The sequence below is a fragment of the Panthera pardus genome, unplaced genomic scaffold, assembly GCF_024362965.1.
Source record: "Panthera pardus isolate Hobbes unplaced genomic scaffold, ASM2436296v1 HiC_scaffold_11, whole genome shotgun sequence".
Classification (NCBI taxonomy): domain Eukaryota; kingdom Metazoa; phylum Chordata; class Mammalia; order Carnivora; family Felidae; genus Panthera; species Panthera pardus.
In genome coordinates, this window is record NW_026526666.1 from 1,521,980 (window position 1) to 1,543,551 (window position 21,572).

A 21,572-nucleotide genomic window follows, 5' to 3' on the forward strand; every position below is an offset into this window, starting at 1 on the left:
CTACACTGTGTGTTAACTAACTTGAATATAAACTTTAAAAATATCATTATCCATCTCAAAACTTCTGAGAAACTTGTGGCACTTGGAAGAGCATGCGGCTCTTGATCTTGGAGTTGTAAGTTCGAGCCCCACGTTGGGTGTAGAGATTACTTAAAAATAAAATATTGGGGCGCCTGGGTTGCTCAGTCAGTTAAGCATCCGACTCTGGATTTTGGCTCAGGTCATGATCTCACGGTTAGCGGGTTCGAGCCTCGCATTGGGCTCCACACTGACAGTGCAGAGCCTGCTTGGGGTATTTTCTCTCTCTCTCAAAATAAATGAACTTAAAAAAAGAAGAAAATATGAAAGATGTGCACTCAAGGGTTCAGATGTAATAAAATTAATATGTTTTACTGCTTCATCAGGAACAGTATTTTTGTCTGTTTTTTAAATTATTTTTTTAATGTTTATTTATTTTTGAGAGAGGGAGAGAGACAGAGTGTGAGCAAGGGAGGAGCAGAGAGAGAGGAAGACACAGAATCCAAAGCAGGCTTCAGGCTCTGCGCTGTCAGCACACAGCCCGAGGTGGGGCTCGAACCCACAAAGCGTGAGATCATGCCCTGAGCCGAAGTCAGATGCCCAACCGACTGAGCCACTCAGGCGCCCCTTGTCTGTTTTTTTAAGCCATGAGGATGTGGGGGTGAAGAATACTATGACTAGCGGTATAATTTGGTGCTGGTGTCTTGGATTTGTACTAAGGCACCAGCAGTTTCCCCTCACTGCCTTTGCATTGATGCAAATCCCAGCACAGCGGAGAGTCAAATGACACCTTCGTGTCATTATGAAAATAGTTTTGACCTCACAACCCCCTTGAAAGTGTCTGGGGGATGCCCAGGGGTTTGTGGATCCCACTGTGAGAATCATCGTTTGCAGAGGAAGTTACCTGGCTTCACAGGGTTTCAATTTCCTCATTTATCAAACAGGATTAATAATGCTACACCTACCTCATAGGATTGTCATGAAAACTAAATCATTTAAAACACGTAAAACATTTAAAAATAGTGTCTGGCACATTATGTTATGCAAGCATTTACTAATATTATAGTCATATATCCAATGTCATCAAATGGTCTTCCAAAATAAGTTTATTGATAACTTTGGTCCATACTAATGTAACATAATTGTTGGATATCAGGTTGTTTCCAATTTTTCAATACCTTTATGAATAAATCTTTGGTACTTCTCTGATGACTTAAATTCCTACAGCAGAACTGCCCAAGGAGTATACCCATTTCTTCACAGTACTATTGAAAAGTGTACAGAGACTATCAAAGTAGGACAGCTAAAAAAAAATAGGGGCCTATGGGCCCAGTGAATATTTGACTTCAACAGGGAGCATTACTTAAGGTGGACATGATCTAGGGTGTAGCCGTGAGTGTGTGAGTGGCTCAGTTGGTCAAGTGTGTGACTCTTGATTTTGGCTCAGGTCATGATCTCGGGGTCGTGAGACTGAGCCCCATGTCAGGATCCTCGCTTGGCTTGGAGCCTGCTTAAGATTCTCTCTCTCTTTCTCTCCCTCTCCTACTCATGCTCTCTTTCCCTCTTAAAAACAAAAGAAAGAAAAAGAAAAGAAAGTTCCAGAAGTGTCACAGTATAAAACTATTAAAAAAATTTTTTTTAATATTTATTTTTGAGAGAGAGAGAGAGAGAGAGAGACAGTGAGCGGGGGAGGGTCAGAGTGACAGGGAGACACAGAATCCGAAGCAGGCTCCAGGCTCTGGGCTGTCAGCCCAGAGCCCAATGCAGAGCTGGAACTCACAAACTATAAGATCATGACCTGAGCTGAAGTCAGCTGCCCAACTGAGCCACCCAAGGGCCCCAAAACTATTTTTTTCATAAAACTCAAAAACAAGCAGTACTGAAAAAACTATGAAAAGGAAAAATGATAAAATGTAAAATTCTGGATAATAGTTATCTCTGGGGAGGCTGTAGAGGTGGGTTCAAGAAGATACACAGAGGAATGTGGCATTAGTAATATTCTAGCTCTTAAGTTGAATGCAGATATGTTCATTTTGTTGTTATGCTTCATGATTTATATGTAGGTTATTTTATAGGTCAAATATCAATTACCTCTTTAAATATAATAAGAGGATTATGTGATTTAGAAACTGAAGTAGAGCTGACAGTTACATTAGTTTCAGGTGTACAACATGGTGATTTGCCAGGTCTATATGCTATACTCACAAGCGTAGCTGCTGTCACCATACAACACTAATACAAAACCATTGACTATATTCCGTTTGCTGTCCCTTTCTTCTGTGTGCTGTGACTTAATCATTCCATAACTGTTAGACTGCACCTCCCAGTTCCCTTCACCTGCTCTGCCCATCCTGCAACCTCCACCCCTCTGGCAAACCACCAGTGTTTTCTGTATTTACAGGTCTGTTTCTGCTTTTTTTGGTGTTTGTTCCTTTAAAAAAAAAATTTAAGGTTTTTATTTATTTTTGAGATGGAGAGAGACAGAGCATGAGCAGGGGAGGGGCAGAGAGAGAGGGAGACACAGAATCTGAAGCAGGCTCCAGGCTCTGAGCTGGCAGCACAGAGCCTGATGCGGGGCTTGAACTCAAGGACTGTGAGATCATGACCTGAGCCAAAGTCAGACACTTAACCAACTGAGCCACCCAGGTGCCTGTTTGTTCCTTTTTTTTAGATCCACATCTAAGCGAAATCATATTTGTCTTGCTCTGTCTTACTTAGCATTATACCTTCTAGGTCTGTCCCTGTTGTAAATGGCAAGCCCTTTTTTATGGCTGATATTCCAGTGTGTGTGTGTGTGTGTGTGTGTGTGTGTGTGTGTGTATCTCACATACATATCTCACATCCTTATCCATTCATCCACTGATTGTGTTGCTTCTGTATCTTGGCTATTATAAATAATATTGCAATAAACAGAGAGGTGCATGTGTCTTTTCAAGTATTTCTGTGTTCTTTGGATAAATACCCAGAAGTTGAATTAGTGTATTATATGGTATTTCTAATTTTTTGAGGAACCTCCAAACTGTTTTCACCAATTTCCACTCCCTCCAGAGTGTACAAGGCTTCCCTTTTCTTCATATCCTTGTCAACACTATTCTTATTTTCTTGATACAAGCCATTCTGACGTGTAAATTGAGATCTCATTGTGGTTTTGATTTGCATTTCTCTGACGATTGGTGAGGTTGAGCATCTTTTCACGTATCAGCCATTTATATGTCTCCTTTGGAAAAAGGTCTATTCACGTCATCTTCCCATTGTTTAGTTGGATTGTTGGTTTTTTTTTTTTTGGTTTTTTTGGATGTTGAGCTGTAGAAGTTCTTTTTATTTACTTTAATTTTTTAAAGTTTGGGAGAGAGAGAGAATGCAAGTGGGGGGGAGGGCAGAGAGAGACAGAGAGAGAGAGAGAAAGAATTCCAAGTAGACTCTACACTGTCAGCGCAGAGCCGATGTGGGGCTTGAACTCACGAACCACAAGATCATGACCTACACCAAAGTCAGGAGCTTAGCAGACTGAACCACCCAGTGCCCCGAATTGTAGTTCTTTATATATTTTGAATAGTAACCCCTTATCAGATATGTATTTGCAAATATCCTCCCATTTAGTAAGCTGCTTTGGGATTATGTGAATTTTGCATTCTATTCCATACCCTATGAGAAAACCGTCCTCTAAATGTGGTGCTCCAAGAAGATGGAACAGGTTTATCTTGTGGCTTCACAGGCCTCACCTTGTCAAAGTCAGGTCTCAAGGATCCCTGGTCTTCAGTGTTTTCACTGCTGACCACTTTCCCATCTCCTCCACTCACCCAGCCAGTCTCTGAGCTACTCAGTTCTTCCCAAGTGCCTCTGTGTCATCAGCACATACGGTTCCTGCTGACTGGAAACATCCCCATCTCTTCCCTGTTGGCTGATGGACATTTCGCCCTGATGAACATAGAGGACTCAGGTGTTACCTCCAGGAGCCTTCCCAGAGGCTGTGAGGGTTTGGCCCTTTCTCCCATTCTCACAGCGCCTCGCTCGTGGCCCTCTTTGGGCACTTTCCGAAGTGTGTAAACACACATTTCCAGGCCGGCCCTGCTCCAGACTCGAGTCTCCAAAGGCCAATATTGTTTTATTTTTAATTAATTAATTAATTAGAGACCAGGTACTGAGGACTCAGTAGGGGACACTCTCCTTCGTGCCAGGCACTCCTCCCCTCTCTCACACTTACAGCTACTACTACTGGAGGCAAAAGGAAACAAAAGTTGCCAAGCTTTATTGAGGCGGCAGTGGTTACAGGTAACATATCTAAGCCTACACCCCGTCCCACCCTGTGCGGCCCCTGAGCAGGCTCAGCCACCCTTGCCCCCAGTCTCATTTCTTGTCCTCCTCCTTCTTGTCTTTCTTGCCATCCTTGTTGGCCTGGGAGGCGAGGGACCCCATGGCATTTCGAATAGCTTCATTGTTGGGATCCACTCCTGGCAGGTTCTCCAGGACACTCTGAAGGAACTCGGGGTCCTGCATCACATCATAATCCTCCTCCTCCTGAAAAAGGGCGGGGGGCCTTGGGGTAGGGGCTGAGCCATCTGGGGAGCACACGGCTGCCTGAGCCTCTCTCTCCACCTGACTGGGCGCGGGGACACCTCTGGCCAAGAGTAGGAAGGACAATTGAGGAAAATATCCGGTGCCTATATGCGGTACAAACTCACACATTTAGTACTGACCAGAGAAACTGGAACTCAGCTTCCTGAGCATACAGCATAAAATCACATGCCATCACGTTCAGATTTCTTGCTCTCAGATACCCATTCTTTTTTTCCGCCTTTCACCCTGGTGGGAAGACAATATCCTACACACCCGTCCAGACTGCTCCCACCAAAAAGGAAGGACAATTACAGAACATGAGGACACTTACTCAACCTTGACTGTGAGCGTCCTATTGCCTTAGCAAAGTTTACCAACAAGAAACGTATATACCTCTGTTTCTTTCCCTGCGCTCCTCAAAAAGCTCAGCTGTGAAACCCGAAGAGTGGTTTCAGGCCTGGAGGGTTTGAGGACGTGAACACCAGGGGACTTTAAGCATGATGGGGATGGGGAATCACTGCTGGCCCTCACCTTGGCAGGCTCAGATGTGTCCATGGCTGAACTGGCATCAATGTCGGCTGATTCTGCCTGGCCAAACTCTGAGGAAAAGAGGTCAGTGTGTTGAGCTCCACTTCCGGACCCAACCTCTCCGCCTGAGCACTGAGTCCCGGGGCCCTGACTCACCTGCACCCTGTAGGGACATCTGCATGGCGTAGGCAATCTGCTCTTCCTCGGTCATACTGCTCAGGTCGGGGAGCCCGGTGCGGCCAAACTCCTGCTGGCTGATGGTCATCTTCAGCAGGGCATCATCCGAGTCTGGAAAAAGAAAGAGAGTGGTAGAGTAGAACCGGTGCCAGGGTCCACACAGACCCACCCCCAAAGCGTTCCCCCAGCCCATATACTCCCGGGGCTGCCGGGCCTCCCCACTCCTTCTCCTGCACCTCTATCCTGGGCCACTGGGCACCCTTCAGCCCTATCCCTCACCTTCGGCCCCGGCTGTAGCAATCCCGGCCTCAGCAGCAGAGGCTGCAGCTGCCCGCCGGGCTTCCTCCTCCTGCCGCTGCCGCTGCTCTTCCATAGAGACACGAAGGGCCTGGCAAAGGGCAGGGCAAGGTCAGTCATTCTGCCCGCCCTCCTCGCGGGCACTGGGTGAGTCCCCTGAGGGGTGGGAAAGGAACACAAAGGGGCAGCTTCTGGTTTATGTACATGGGGAAGAAGCTGGGAGGTAAGAGATGATACAGGGGAAAAGGGAGGACTTGGAAGAAGCCTGGGCTTTAATTACAAGTGAACAAGAGGCACTGACACTGGTGCCCCCGGAGATCACACAGATTTAAGGGGAAGAGGGACCCGAAGGGAGTGTGGGAAAATGAGCAAGGGTGCTCGGGACTGTCTAGCCCTAGAGAAGCTAGCTATGTGGCGTGTGGGTGTGTGAGTAAGGAGGACAAAGAAGGACCCCTGGGCTCTACGTGAGGTCAATGTTTGCTCACCAGGGCCAGCTCAGGATCAGCACTGGGATCCACTCCAAATTCAAAGTCACTGGCACCAAGTCCCAGCATGGCACCACCTTCACCAGCCAGAATCGGAGAACTGATGAGGGCATCGGCCAAGCTGGGCCCGGGGGGCACTGTCACCAGATGAGAACCGGTACCATCTTTGCCATTCAGTGTGTTTACAAACGCTGTCAGCTTCTCTGTGTTCACTTCCTGAGGGAGGCAAGGACACAGCAGGCTCTCCTTCCTGCCCTACTCCCCGTCTTCTGCCACTTCAGCTTTTGTTTGTAGCTACTCTCTCACAGTGCAGGCACTCCTCTGGGGAAGGACTGTTCTATTTACAGCCAAATCAAGTCCATGCCCCCCAACCTGGCCTTACTCACCTCTTCCCCAAAGTTGATAATGTCAACATTCACTTTTTCCTTCTTGAGACGTTTAGCCAGCTTCACCAGCTAAGAAGAAAGAAGAGAAATGAGGAAATCTGTTCCATACCATGAGGGGAAATGACACACCTCACAAAAGCATACGGAAACTGGTTAACCTCCCCAAGGCCCCCCAACAGAAACACTGAATTCTGTAGATCCACCTCTCCCCGAAGTGATGAACCCAATGACTCTGCCAGGCTCCCTTAAGGCCTGAGAGACCCCATTCCCAAATGTCCCAGCTGTCACCTGGACTCACATCCTTCTCATTGTCCTCCACAGGACTTCCCACAAAGGCAATGATGCGCATCTTGTGATTCTTGCCCTGTCGGTGCTTCAGAGCCAGCTTGTAAAGAGAGAGGAAGTTCTCACAGTCAGCCAGAGGCATCACCTAGCTCGCTCCCTGTCACTCTTTTTTTATGGTTCTTATGGTTTCTACATTCCACAAGTCCACCATCCTGCTCACACACATTAGACACAGAAGGGTCTAATCCCTCCTTCACCCTTCCTCCTTACTGTGCCTCTGTGTGGACAAGGAAGAGGGGTGAGTCTTAATTCCAGGGGTCTTTTCCCTCACTGTCATCACTGGTCCTGGAATTCATCCCACCGTATCTTTTCTACTCATTTCTGAGTCCTTTCTATTCCCCTGCTCTGGTTCTGGCTCAAGACTCCAGGGGAGAAATGAACAACGTTGGGGGCAGAACTTCAGAACACGGGGAAACAATCAAAGGGATCCAGTAGGACTCACGTGGGCCACGCGGATGCCAGTGCAGAAGGTGATCTTGCCCTTGGGTTGGACAGTGTGAAGCTTGGAAAGGATGCGGCCGGTGTCAGGAGTGAGTGTGGTCAGCACTTCACAGTCACTGGGATGTAGGGAAACGGTTTCTGTGACTTCAGGTCAGGACAAGTGCCTCAAAAACTGTATTTGACTCTTCTTTCCTTTTTTTAAGTAAGTTCTACGCCCAATGTGGATCAAGAGTCACATGCTCTACCGACTGAGCCAGCCAGGTGCACCTGACTTGTCTTCTCTTTAAAGACCTTTATAATAACTGTAATCTCTACTTTTCTTAATCGAACGCCCAGTGTTTAGAGAGTAGACCTTAAAAGTTCTCATCACAAGCAAAGAAAAATTTGTGAGATATGGGTGTTAACTAAACTTAGCACGGTGATCATTTTCACAATATATACATATATCAAATCATTATGTTGTATACCTTAAACTTATGCCATGTTATACGTCAATCATATCTCCATAAAAGTGGAAATAGTATTCAGTAGATATGAGCGCAGGAAATAAGTAGTTGATTTTGCAAACTTGCCCTCTTCCTCCCAATTTCCCTTGAATTCCTGTTATCCTGCCTTCTGGGGGATAACATGACAATCCCTCTACCATAGCTCGATGCTATTGACTATGTCTCCCACCTGCTCCATCTCTAGACCCACTGGCCAGCTGACAACACGGATACTGGGACGGGAGGCTACTCATCTGAGGGTTATCAGTCCTTAGACCACTTCTAGGGTAAGAGGACATGTGATAAATGCCCTGGGGACCCTTATCCCAAATCACTTTTCATTGAATTTAAAATATATTGTGAACTCTCACCCCAGAAGATCTAGTTTCATAATTGTATTAAATTCAGATTAATATTAAACTCAAGTTATGATTTACATTTCCACCAAATAGTGAAGAAACTAGTCTAGAAGGTGGATAGGCAAACACAACTTCACAGAACCTACGAAAGGGTGGCAACCTGGATACCACAGTGGGTCACATGTGGGAAGCCACCCACCCACCTACCAAGCCCCTCCTCCTCTGCCCCATGTACTTGGCCAGTGTGATGAGGCCCACGTTGTTCTCAGGGTTGCTGCGGGTCTTGGAGTGACACACTATGTTGACAGCGTCCTGCTGGGCCTGCAGCCGGGTGGGTAAGAAGTCCCCATTCCGCATATATTCACTGTTGTCCACGCTGTCAGATTAGGAGAGAAGGAAGGGAAAGAAGACATATTGTAGGATCTCTCTGAGACATTCTCTCTAGTTCTAGGGACCCCCTACCTCCCTGCAACACTTTTCCTTTGAGAGACATTGTAATGTACAGCAGTGCATTTATATGTGTGTGTATGTGTGTGTGTATATATATACATATATATATACACACACACATATACACACACACACACACACACACAGACTTCCAAGCATTACACCAGACTTAGAGACTCAAAATGAGAGAAGGGGGAAACAAAATTTAAATCTTCACTCCACAAGTGACTCTGATAAGCACCAAACATTGAGATCCACTCATGTACCACAACCACCTTCTCATAAGAGGCATGTAAGTGTTATTAAGCACTGTCATGGATGTATATTCTAAATTTGCCTTTAAAATGTGAGCATTCCAAAAGTAGAAAATATTTATAAAATAATACATGATTGGCAGCACTGAGTGCAGGAAAACACAACGCAATCATTTGGTTAAATGTTCAACAGCTTTGACAGCTGGACTAAATTGCAAAAATGAGATTACATGGATTTGGAGTCTCACTTCTTTTATCCTTGCAGTTTTTCCCAATCTAAGGGACCCAGATAATATGAAATATAAGCTCCAGCTTCCCAGAGACTATAAGAAGGCAAGTAAATGAAGCCGTTACACAAGCCCTGAGCAGGATCAATTCCTGATGACTCGAGATCCTCTAGAACTCTGTCGATGATTCTCTGTGCTGAAGGGAGGAAGGAGGGTCCTCCTAGATGAGACACTTCATTTCCCCTGGCTAACAAAATATGGTCCAGGTGGCAATCTTTTTCTTTAGTATCCTCTGGCAATAAATATAAACCAAACATGATGAAGAGAGGTAATTAAGAAACTACCCTAAGAAACACAAATGGGAGTAAAGAACAGTGTTCAGGTTCAGGTTCAAATCCCCAATCTGTTACTTATTAATACTATGATCCTGAGGAAGTTACTTAATTTCTCTAAGGTCTAGTTACTTCATCTGTAAAATGAATTTTTACCTGTACAGGATTGCTACGATGATGAAATTCATAGAAAGTACTTAGCACAGGGCCTAACAATAAGCATGAACACACAGACTAGTTTTCATAGTGGAAACTCCATCTATGTAAAGGAGATCAAGGGCTGACTCGACTGACCATGCATTATATTCTTTTTTCCCTGATACACTGTTTCTGATTATTCTCCCAGCAGGGAAGTAACAGTCTCTCTAGCTTCAAATACAGTAGTGAGTCCAAATATAAAAAACAATGGAGGCATTGAGGACCATCCAACTGGACAGCTACTAAGTATAAGTACTCTGGGCAACAGGGCAAGAGCAGATGGCTAAGGGCTGGAAGAAAGGCCTCATGTAAGCAAGGGGACTTGAGCAGTAGGGAGAACAGACAGTGGAGAATGCGGCAGCAGGGCTCCCACTTTGACAGGCATCAGAACACAGGGAGGGTGATGGTAGTATGGTGGGATTAAAAACACAGATGCCTTGGGGGTGGGGGAAACACAGATGCCTGAACACCTACGTATGCATCCCTAGAAAAGTGTATGTGCACTGTTTAGTTTTTCTAGTTTTGACCTCTATATGAATCAAATAATGTATCTATTTCTTGACTACTTTTGCTCAAAGGTATATAATTTTTCCCAACAAAAACCCAACTCAAAATAAGGGCTTAGGGGCACCTGGGTGGCTCAGTTGGTTGAGCATCCAACTTCAGCTCAGGTCATGATCTCTCGGCTTCTGAGTTCGAGCCCCACGTCGGGCTCTGTGCTGACAGCTCAGAGCCTGGAGCCCGCTGCTGATTCTGTGTCTCCCTCTCTCTCTGCCCCTCCCCCACACATGCTCTGTCTCTCTCAAAAATAAAAACATTAAAAAAATTTTTTTTAAATAAGGACTTATGATATTATCCACCTATTCCATAAAGTCTTCATTTAAAAAAGAATACAGATGCCTGGACTTCCCTGGCTGGGAGTCTGACTCAGCAGATGGAGAGCGGAGTCAAATACTTGCAATTTTTAATAAACTCCTCCAAAGAATTTTCATGCACAGCAGATTATGAGGCTCTACAGAAAAAGAGGAGTGGCTCTCATCATTATTCTATGACTGGACTGCTACAATTGGCCACCAATATGTCTCTCTGGACCTAATCTTTCCTCCTATACATCAAGCCAGGCCAATATTTTTTTAATTTTTATTATTTTTTTAAGTTTATTTACTTTTGAAAGAGAGACAGTGTGTGAGCATGCACAGGGGAGGGGCAGAGACAGAGGAAGACACAGAATCTAAAGCAGGCTCCAGGCTCTGGGCTATCAGAAAAGAGCCCGATGCGGGGCTTAAACCCACAAACTGCAAGATCATGAGCCAGGCCAATATTCTTTTTTTTTTTAATGTTTACTTATTATTTTGAGAGACAGAGTGCAAACAGGGGAGGGGCAGAAAGAGAGGGAGACACAGACTCCAAAGCAGGCTCCAGGCTCTAAGCTGTTAACACAGAGCCCAACATGGGGCTCAAACTCACAGACCGCAAGATCATGACCTGAGCCAAAGTTGGACACTTAACTGACTGAGCCACCCAGGCATATCCCATGCAATATTCTTAAACGCCGTTTTGTAAACGGCTTGGCATCCCCATGGCATGAACTCTTTCAGAAGTCCTCTGTGGAAGGTACCAGACAGAGGTCGACCTCCTGAGCCTGACATCCATCTACCTCTGAAAAAAGAAAGAAACTACCTTACACCAACAACCTTATAATCAAGTCACACTAGCCTATTTCCTAATTCCTAACCACACCTTGGGCATTTACACTTCAGCAGCTTGGTTTCTGCCCTTCCCCCTAACTGTCTGTCTTTCCTCAACATTTGTCAAAATCCCTTCAAGGCCCCTCTTAAATTCCCTCTTGAGGACTCCTCAAGTACACTGAACCTAACAGATGTACAGCGCTGTACAGTTTACAGAGCACCGTCACAAACATTTTACCCACCTGTGCTGTAAGGCAAGTGGAGGTCACTACTCTCCCCAGTGAGAGATTTACTAGATTCTCCAGAACATAGAGCTGGTAAGTACCAAAACCACAGGATTTTGTATTCCAAATCCTGTCCTTTTTCTACTCTAACATGCTCTCTCCCAGAAGTTGCCAGATTTAGCAAATAAATAAATAGGACTCCACTCCCAGTTAAATTTGAACTATACATAATTAACAAATAACTTCCAGGGCACTGGGTGGCTCGGTTAAGCTTCCGACTTTGGCTTGGGTCATGATCTCACGGTCCATGAGTTCGAGCCCCACTTTGGGCTCTGTGTTGACAGCTCAGAGCCTGGGACATGCTTGGGATTCTGTGTCTCCCTCTCTCTCTGCCCCTCCCCCACCCCATCTCTAAAAAATGTTAAAAATTTTTTTAATTTTATTTTTAATTTTAAAAAATGTTTATTTATTTCTGAGACAGAGACAAAGCGTGAGTGGGGGAGGGGCCGAGAGAGAGGGAGACGCAGAATCCAAAGCTGGCTCCAGGCTCTGAGCAGTCAGCACAGAGCCCAACACGGGGCCCAGGCTCAAAATCACAGACCACGAGATCATGACTTGAGCTGAAGTCGGACGCTCAACCGACTGAGCCACCCATGCGCCCCCCAAGCAAAAAAATTTTTTAAGTAACTTTTTAGTATAAATGTGTCCCATGCAATATTTGGGACATACCTATGGCCATTTTTTATATTAAAAACTATTGTTTATATGAACTATTCAAATTTAGCTGTGTATCCTATATTTTATCTGGCAATGCTATCCCCCGCCCACCAAAAGAAAACTCAGGTGGTTCTTCCATCCAACTGGCGATTTGTGTTTGTGTACTATTTTGTATTATATTTTACTCTCATACTTCGAAGAAATCGTTGAAACCTCGCAAAAGTTTGTGTCATCTTCTACTCCAACTTATAATAAAATACTCAGCCCAAGTCTGAGACTGATTAAGAGATTTAGCTCACCAGATAAGGGCTTTAATGTCAGACAGCCTGGGGTTTAAATCTTGGCTCAGGCAAGTCATTTAAAATTGCTGAGACTCGGTATCTCCATCTGTAAAATGGACAGATATTTACCTAGGAGTGTTGTGAGGTGTAAGTGAGACAACGTAAATTCACGCCTGACACAGAGAAAGCAATTTACAAATAATACCTTTCGAGATGATACAGGGAAAGGTAATGGAGACAGAGATGAGCAACCGGGGCTGGGAAAGAATTTACAATTTCCCTTCCTAATACCCATTATTTTGAGAAGCGGAGGGTAGACTACACGATGAGTCTGAGAAGCAGGACTCTGGCTACAGACAGCAGAGTTGGGGATAGTCTAGAGAAGATGACGCTAGACTAGAGCAAGGCAGCAGGGATCGGCTGGTCAATGACAGTCCGACAGCTGAGGGATACTGGGGGTACTCCGGGCCCATCCACCTCTCCCGGGCCCTGGGATGACTCAGGAAGTCGATGGAGCTCCTTCCTTCCTGGCCCTGGGCCGCATCTCGCCGACTGGTCCCCCACCCCCATCCCAGCCCACCCGGCCTCCGCGCGACATGCGTCGCCCACCCCATCCCGCCCCATCACGGGGCCCCGAGGCAGCTCCTCACCAGACCATAGTGCTTTCCAACACCATCTTGCCACCTTCCTCCCTCCCGGACCGGTTCTCCTAGACTGACAAACAACAACTTCTCCGATTGGTCCAATGCTCACCACCAATCATAAGGCCCCGCTCGGCGAGGGGCGTCCGCCTCCAGCCTCCGCGCTGCATTTTGGGAATTGTAGGCGCAGCCAAAATGGAATGCACTAGGGACGTAGGACGTGGGTAACACGCAAGAGAGCCCTTCTTTGCTTTCCGTGTCTTGCAGGTTCTGTGGTTGAATTCTCTGCTGGCTGATCTACGAGAAGCGGGGAAGGATCCTTTGAAATTACTGTGGATGTGTCTGCCAGCATCGTTTTTTTAGAAAGTGGTGGGATGGCCAATGACGTTCCAGCTCCGTCAGTTCCCCATAGCGCTTTGTGCACCCAACCACCAAGCCCTTAGCCTCCTGAATTGAATGTGTATCTCTTCCTCCCATTTAATTAAGGGCAGGAAAAGTGTCTTAATCTTTGCAATCCCTAAGCCCAGTACAGAGCCTGACACATGGTAGGAGCCAAGAAAAGGTTTGACAAATCAATCCTTTTAACTAATCTCCCAAAGAATGGGAGACAAACTAGTAAACCATTTTGGTTTGTTAATCAAGAACAATATTCATGGGAATGCAAGCTGGGGCAGCCACTCTGGAAAACAGTATGGAGGTTCCTCAAAAAACTAAAAATAGAACTACCCTACAACCCAGCAATTGCACTACTATGCATTTATCCACGGGATACAGGTGTGCTGTTTCAAAGGGACACATGCACCCCCCATGTTTATAGCAGCACTATCAACAATAGCCAAAGTATGGAAAGAGCCCAAATGTCCATCGATAGATGAATGGATAAAGAAGATGTGGTATATATGCACAATGGAGTATTACTCAGCAATCAAAAGGAATGAAATCTTGCCCTTTGCAACTACGTGGATGGAACTGGAGGGTATTATGCTAAGTGAAATTAGTCAGCCAGAGAAAGACAAATATCATGATTTCACTCATATGAGGACCTTAAGAGACAAAACAGATGAAATAAGGGAAGGGAAACAAAAATAATATAAAAACAGAGATGGGGACAAAACATAAGAGACTCTTAAATATGGAGAACAAACAGAGGGTTACTGGAGGGGTTGTGGGAGGGGGCATGGGCTAAATGGGTAAGGGGCACTAAGGAATCTACTCCTGAAATCGTTGTTGCACTATATGCTAACTAATTTGGATGTAAATTTAAAAAAATAAGAAAGAAAATTTAAAAAAGGAAAAAAAGAATAACATTCAAAAATGCTTTGGATTACTTTTCCCTACACACACATGTAAAACTGGAAATGCCAGGCCTCTCCACTGGAGGGAAAGCGTAGCAAGGGACCAGGCATGGCTACAGAACACCATATTTAGAGATGGGAGAGTGGAGTGTTGTGGATATTACCTAAATGTTGGTTTAATAGATATGCTCAAAAGTTATTGGTAGGCATCACAGCTTGTATAGGAGTAAAATCTCCCTATTACTAGAGAAAAAAACTGTCAACATAACCATAGACAGGAATGGGGAAATAAGCACAGAAAAATAATTGCAAGTTCAAACATAACCAAAATATTTTGCAAACAAGACAAGAAATACATTTAAAAACTAGCTACACATTGTAAATAGAGACACACAAAACTAGTGATAAAAGGTAAAAATTGGGGCGCCTGGGTGGCTCAATCAGTTAAGCGTCTGACTTTGCCTCAGGTCATGATCTCACAGTTCTTGAGTTCGAGGCCTGAGTTGTGCTTGCTGCTGTCAGAGTGGAGCCCTCCTTGGATCCCCTTTCTCCACCCCATCCCCGCCCCTCCCCTGCTCACGCGCTCTCTCTCAAAAATAAACATTTTAAAAAGTTAAAAATAAAGGGAGAGAGTTAAAAAAACTATATATATGTATACATATACATGTATATACATACAATATATATGTATACTATATATGTATATATATATATATATATATGTATATATATATATATATATATATATATATATATATATATATATCAGGCAACAGTAATGAAAGAAACCATGTATACCTATATTAATATTATACAAAATAGAAATCAACACAAATAGCTGAAGTAAGATCAGGAGAAGGGTATTTCATAAAATATAAAATCCATCAACAAAAAAATATTCTGGGTTAATTGCAATAATACAATTCCAAAGACAAATTGAATATCAAGGATAACTATAAGTTAGTATTCTTTTAAATGTATAAGTAAACGAAGACAAACATTCAACACAAACAAACTAGGAAATGAATGTTCTGGAATGTCATCACTGTTCTGGGAAAACGTGATCCATGATACCTGTGCAGGGAAGTGTCACCATCTCAGCATTAGTCAGACATTTAATAGGTTGTGACCAGTTTTTAGTCACTACACTTTTTTGTTTAATTTTTAATGTTTATTTATTTTTTTTTTTTCTTTTTTTTCTTTTTTTTTTTTTTTAAAGATTTTTTTAATGTTTATTTATTTCTGAGACAGAGAGAGACAGAGCATGGGTGGGGGAGGGGCAGAGAGAGAGGGAAACACAGAATCCCAAGTGGGCTCCAGGCTCCGAGCTGCCAGCACACAGCCCAATATGGGGCTCGAACTCACAAACCGTGAGATCATGACCCGAGCCAAAGTCGGTCGCCCAACCGACTGAGCCACCCAGGCGCCCCTTTATTTATTTATTTTTAAGAGAGAGAGAGACAGAGGGCAAGTGGGGGGAGGGGCAGAGAGAGAGGGAGACACAGAATCTGAAGCAGGCTCCAGGCTCTAAGCTGTCAGTAAGTACAGAGCCAGACGCAGGGATTGAACTCATAACCTGAGCCAAAGTCAGATGCCCAACCGACTGAGCCACCCAGGCGCCCCTAGTTACTACACTTTGAAAAGTCTATGGAGATATTGCAAAGAATGCAAAATATAATGACCATCAAAAAATGAGATAGTGAGGGGTGCCTGGGTAGCTCAGTTGGTTAAACGTCTGACTCTTGATTTCAGCTCATGTCATGATCTGATGGTTGGTGAGATGAGCCCCAAGTTGGGCCCCACACTGACAGGTCGGAGTCCCCTTGGGATCCTCTCTCTCACTCCTTCTCTCTCTGTGCCCCCCCACCCCCGACTCCCCCTCTTGCTCTCTCTCTCTCAAAATAAATAAATAAACTTAAAAAAAATGAGAGTGAAAAATAGATTGACTTAATTCAACCTGGAGAATCAAGAACCAATACTCTTTGAACAGAGATGTCCTGTTAGCATTATGTCAGAAGTTGTTAAGAGAAATGAGAGTTGCAACAATGTGCACAAAAGACAAAATCTGACAGCATCACATTTTGGTAAAACGAGAGCTCTATAATGAAAAAAAGAACAAAACAATCCACTCATTTACCTGTGGCTCAGGCACTATTCTGGGCTCTTGGAGGGGAACAAAACAAAATCCTGCCCTCACAGAGCTTACATTCTATGGGGGAAGGCAGACAGTAGTAAGCCAGTGAGGAAGCAAGCAAATAAATGAATAAATAAAATATAAATATTATGTATTTATATAATTTAATATATATACTTTTATATTTATATATTATTTTATATATTAAAATGATATATTTATATGTGAAATATATTGCATTACATTAAAAATATAAATAAATATATAAATTTGTTTTCAAATAATGGTGATCACTTCAGAGAAAATTAAACCCGGGTGGATGTGGTTTCTGTTTTATATAAATAGGACATTAAGGAAGCCTTATATTATAGACACCTAAAGGATACCTGGGGAAAAGAGCAAGTGAAAATGACCTGAGGCAAGAGTGTACTTAAGAACTTGGAGTCTACTAGAGGTGGGAGTAGAAGGACAGAGGGAGGGGAAGACCAGAGAAGCAAATGTAGTAAAGAGGTTGGTGTACAGTCTCGTAGATCATTTTAAGGATTCTGAGTGAGTTAAGGAGCTGTTGCAGTTTTCAACAGACGATTGACAGGATTTGACTTGTGTTTTAACAGTATCACTTTGGCTGCTACAGAGAAATGCCCTTGGGGAAAAGAGCAGGAGATAAACTGGTTTAGGAGACCACTTCACTGATCAGATAATATGACGATGGCTTATTCTAGGGTGGTAACAAGGGTGAAATGGTGATACATGGTTGGGTTTCAAGTATTTCATAAGATACAAAACTGACAGAATTTGCCAATGGATCTGATGGAGGTTTTAAGGGAAGGGAGTGTTAAGGAAGACACTAGTTGATTCTAGACAACTAGAAGCATGGAGTCATTATTTTTTTTAATAAAAAAAAAAATTTTTTTTTAAAGTAGCTCCATGTGCAACGTGGGGCTTGATCTCACAACCCTGAGATCAAGAGTGGCAGGCTCTACCCAGCCAGTCAGATGCCCCATCACTATTTCTGAAGATGGGTTAGAAGGGACAAGAACCAGAAATTCAGCTTTGGTCATGGTTAGGTTTAAGATGCCTATTAGACACCTGGATCTAGATGTCAAGTAAATGGGTGGATATAGGAATTTGCAGTTCAAAGGAAAGGTCTAGGCTGGAGACGGAAATTTGGGAGCTTTTAGCCAATATTGAGATAGTCTTTAGATCATGAGGTGATATGGGGTTTGAACAAATTATATAGGTCTTTAGGCTACTGTGAGGACTTAAAAAATTACTTAGGGAATGAATGTAGACTGAAAGAAGGGGCCCTATTATTGAGTTTTGGGGCACTTCAACATTTAGAGGCTAGAGAGGCAGGCACGAAAAAAGAGATGTAGCAGTGTAGCACCATGCTACAACCTAGTGAAAGTAGTATCCCAGAAGCCAAGAGGAGGGAATAAGAAGCTGTCAGATGCTGCTGCCATGTCAGAGGACGGACAGATTTAGCCAGATGGTCACCAGTGACCTTATTAAAAGTTTTGGTTGGGTGGTGGGGGCAAAACCTTAGAGGGAGTTCAAGAGAGATTAGGGACAAAAAAACTATTAACAAAAATTCATCTGTAAGACAATTAGCTAACTCTGACCACTGGCTGGAGATTTGTTATTAAGAAAATTTTAAGGCATGATAATATAGTTATATATATATTAAAGTTTGTAAGTTTATTTTGAGAGAGCAAGCACAAGCAGGGGAGGGGCAGAGAGGAGAGACAATCCTAGTCTGTGCTGATGGCACAGAGCCCGATCAACGTGGGGCTAGAACTCATGAACCTCGAGACCAAGAACTGAGCCAAGACCAAGAGTCATACTTAGTCAACCTACTGAGCCACCTAGGTGCCTCTCTCTCTCTCTCTCTGTCTCTATATATAATTTTTTTACCCCTATATATTTTTTTATTTAAAAATTTTTTTTAAACATTTACTTATTTTTGAAAGACAGAGAGAGACAGCGTGCAAGCAGGGGAGGGGCAGAGAGAGAGAGGGAGACACAGAATCTGAAGCAGGCTCCAGGCTCTGAGCTGTCAGCACAGAACCCGACATGGGGCTCGAACCCACGAACCGTGAGATCTTGACCTGAGCTGAAGTCGGACACTTAACTGAGCCACCCAGGTGACCCTACCCCTATATATATTTTTAAAAAGGGTCCCTATCTCAGTTAAATGTTGAAGTATTTGTGGATGGAAGAATACAGTGTCTGGGATTTATTTTAACTTAATCCTTTGGAGGTGCAGAAAGAAAGTGGGGATGGACTAGAAAGTAATAAGTGAGGGGCACCTGGGTGGCTCAGTCGGTTGAGCGTCCGACTTCGGCTCAGGTCATGATCTCGCGGTCTGTGAGTTTGAGCCCCGCATCGGGCTCTGTGCTGACAGCTCAGAGCCTGGAGCCTGTTTCGGATTCTGTGTCTCCCTCTCTCTCTGCCCCTCCCCCACTCATGCTGTCAAAAATAAATAAAACATTAAAAAAACTAAAAAAAGAAAGTAATAGGTGAGATAGATTGGCCTTACTTCTGTTTATAATTATTGAAAGCTGGACAATGCATACATGGTGGTTCACTACTCTTTTGGTTGGAAATTTCCATTAAGTGAGAGAATTAATTGGAAAAAGATGCTGTATAATGAACTTCTAGACAGTAATTTTTCAAATGATATTGACCTTTTTGTGTCCTTGCAAAACTAAAGAGGAGCACCTGGCTGGCCCAGTTGGCTTGCGACTCTACTCTTGATCTCGGGGTTGTAAGTTCGAGCCCCCACGTTAGGTGTAGTGATTACTTCAAAATAAAATATTTAAGAAAAGAGGAAGAAAAACTAAAGAATACACAGTTTAATCTGGAATCTATGGCAAGAAGGGATGAGACCCCAATTCTAGTGAATAACTTTCAGAATAGCCGAGATCGACATGCTTAAAAGAAAAACGTTAAACCATGGTCTCTTGCTTTCCTAAACTTTTAGTTTTATGTGGAAGTAGCAGCTGCTGCTCATTAGAGGGGCCCTTTGACCATCAGAGGGTGTCTACTGCACCTATTCAGCATAACAGGTAAACTTATGCCTAAAACATGTTCAGATTCAAGTCCTATTAGGGAAGAAGTTTTCTCCTTATCCAGTCTAAAGGAAGGCTGAGCCTATGGCTTACATTCAAAACTTTGAGAATCCCCAGTTCCTTTTACTCCAATTACTTGTTCTATCATAGTTTGCTTTTTTATCACCACCTCACTCCTGAATTATTATAGTCTAATCAGTCTGCTTCTCCTATCCGATACTTTGAGAGAACTTTGTCAACAGATTAGTCTTGGAATTATTTTGATCGTGTCCTACAGGCAAAAAACATTCTACAGTTCCTCACTGCCCATAGTAATTTAAAATAAAAAATTCCGGGCACCCGGGTGGCTCAGTTGGTTAATCGTCTGGCTTCGGCTCAGGTCAGGATCTCGCGGTCCATGATTTTAAGCCCTGTGTCGGGCTCTGCTGACAGCTCAGCTGACAGACTCTGTCTCTGTCTCTCTGCCCCTTCCCCCGATCACATTCTCTCAAAAATAAATAAACATTAAAAATTTTAAAAACAGGGGTGCCTGGGTGGCTCACTCAGTTAAGCGTCCGACTTCGGCTCAGGTCATGATCTCACGGTCCGTGAGTTTGAGCCCCACGTCGGGCTCTGTGCTGACAGCTCAGAGCCTGGAGCCTGTTTCAGATTCTGTGTCTCCCTCTCTCTCTGCACCCACCCCCCACCCCCCCCCCCCGCCATTCATACTCTGTCTGTCTCAAAAATAAAATAAACGTTAAAAAAAAAATTAAAAAAAAAATTTTTTTTAAACAATAAAATGAAATAAAAAATTCCTCAGTCTAGCAGTCAGGGTTTCCTGTGTGTCCTCCACCTACACCAAGATTCTCATTCAAGTCTCCTCCACCATTGCTTCTGCTGTGGTCTCTTCCTTGTTCTCTGTTTTGGAGAGACACCTCTAGGACCTTGGGCTCAAGTACAACTTTCTCCAACACTTCTGGTCCACAGTGACCTCTAATTTTCTTACATATTCCATACCATTCTCCAGACAGCTGAAATCCTTCACTGTATCCCATCTAACATGTTGTTTTTGTGTACACACATGTATGTACACTATACGCTCTTGAAGGTCAATTACTTCTTTTGACCTCCACTGCCCAGTGCATTGCTTGCTACCTGCCGCTTATATATTTGTAGAATGATCTTAACAAGGTAAGGAATAGTGCTGTGGAAAGAATAGTATTAACTTGCTTCTCTCCAAAGCCCCCCACCTACAAGCCTTAGAATGAACACCCCCTCTTTGGCCTAGTTTCCCATCACAGTAAAAGAGCCTAACTAAGCTCAACCTCACAGAAGAGGAAAACAGAACTGAGGGATGCTTTCTCTATGCTCTTCTAAGTGATGCCTTAGGGCCAGGTTGGGGGAAGGAAAGAGAGGGAATCTGAAGACCAACTTGTCTCAATCTTGCTTTGTCCCTCTCCTTTCCTCCTAAACTTGAGGAAGATTTTCGGTGCTGGATCCCAAGATCCATCAGTTAAAATGGGTTGCCTTCTAGGCAACAGACCTACGGTAATTCCCTTCTTCACTCACCGCTTTTCCCTGTCAAATTGAAGTTGTTATGGTGGAGGGGTGGCTGGAAGGTAAGGAATGAAGCCAGCACCAGCCTGCACCAGACTGAAGGAACCTGGGGAAGACACAGTATTCGCTCAGAAAAACACAAAGAACATGGAGCCTGAACTGGGGCAGGAGATGGAGCGTACGGTGTTATGAAAAAGAATTAGGAAGAAACAAGAGGTCTAAATAACTGATGAAAGTTTAATACATTAAAACCAAGGATTTATCACTTTTATATTGCATTTGCGATTTCTGAACAATACAAAGTAGAGGCAAATAATGACACTTCATAAAAATGTTGATTCCCCATTCCCTTCCCTAAGACCCAGCCTCCCTCAAATATTCCCTCCCACCCCCTACAGAACTCTGTCCTGAATAAAACACTTAAATACATCATAAATAGTAAATTA

General features: G+C 43.8%; 1 protein-coding gene across 2 annotated transcripts; it reads right to left on the reverse strand.

Annotated features, from left to right (window-relative positions):
• Positions 1-4,246: 4,246 nt before the first annotated feature.
• On the reverse strand, positions 4,247-13,386 carry PSMD4 (proteasome 26S subunit ubiquitin receptor, non-ATPase 4). 2 transcript variants are annotated; one of them, XM_053889685.1, is made up of 10 exons: positions 13,203-13,386; positions 8,314-8,454; positions 7,236-7,350; positions 6,747-6,833; positions 6,449-6,517; positions 6,063-6,278; positions 5,560-5,668; positions 5,260-5,391; positions 5,107-5,174; positions 4,247-4,536 (listed from the first exon to the last, which is right to left on the reverse strand). In XM_053889685.1, exons 2-10 carry the CDS (start codon positions 8,433-8,435, stop codon positions 4,366-4,368), a joined length of 1,089 nt encoding a protein of 362 aa, XP_053745660.1. In that variant the 5' UTR covers positions 8,436-8,454; positions 13,203-13,386; the 3' UTR covers positions 4,247-4,365. The 2 variants fall into 2 exon arrangements, with proteins under 2 accessions (XP_053745660.1, XP_019288332.1); XM_019432787.2 differs by lacking the exon at positions 13,203-13,386 and adding an exon at positions 13,100-13,200.
• Between the last annotated feature and the right edge of the window lie 8,186 nt (positions 13,387-21,572).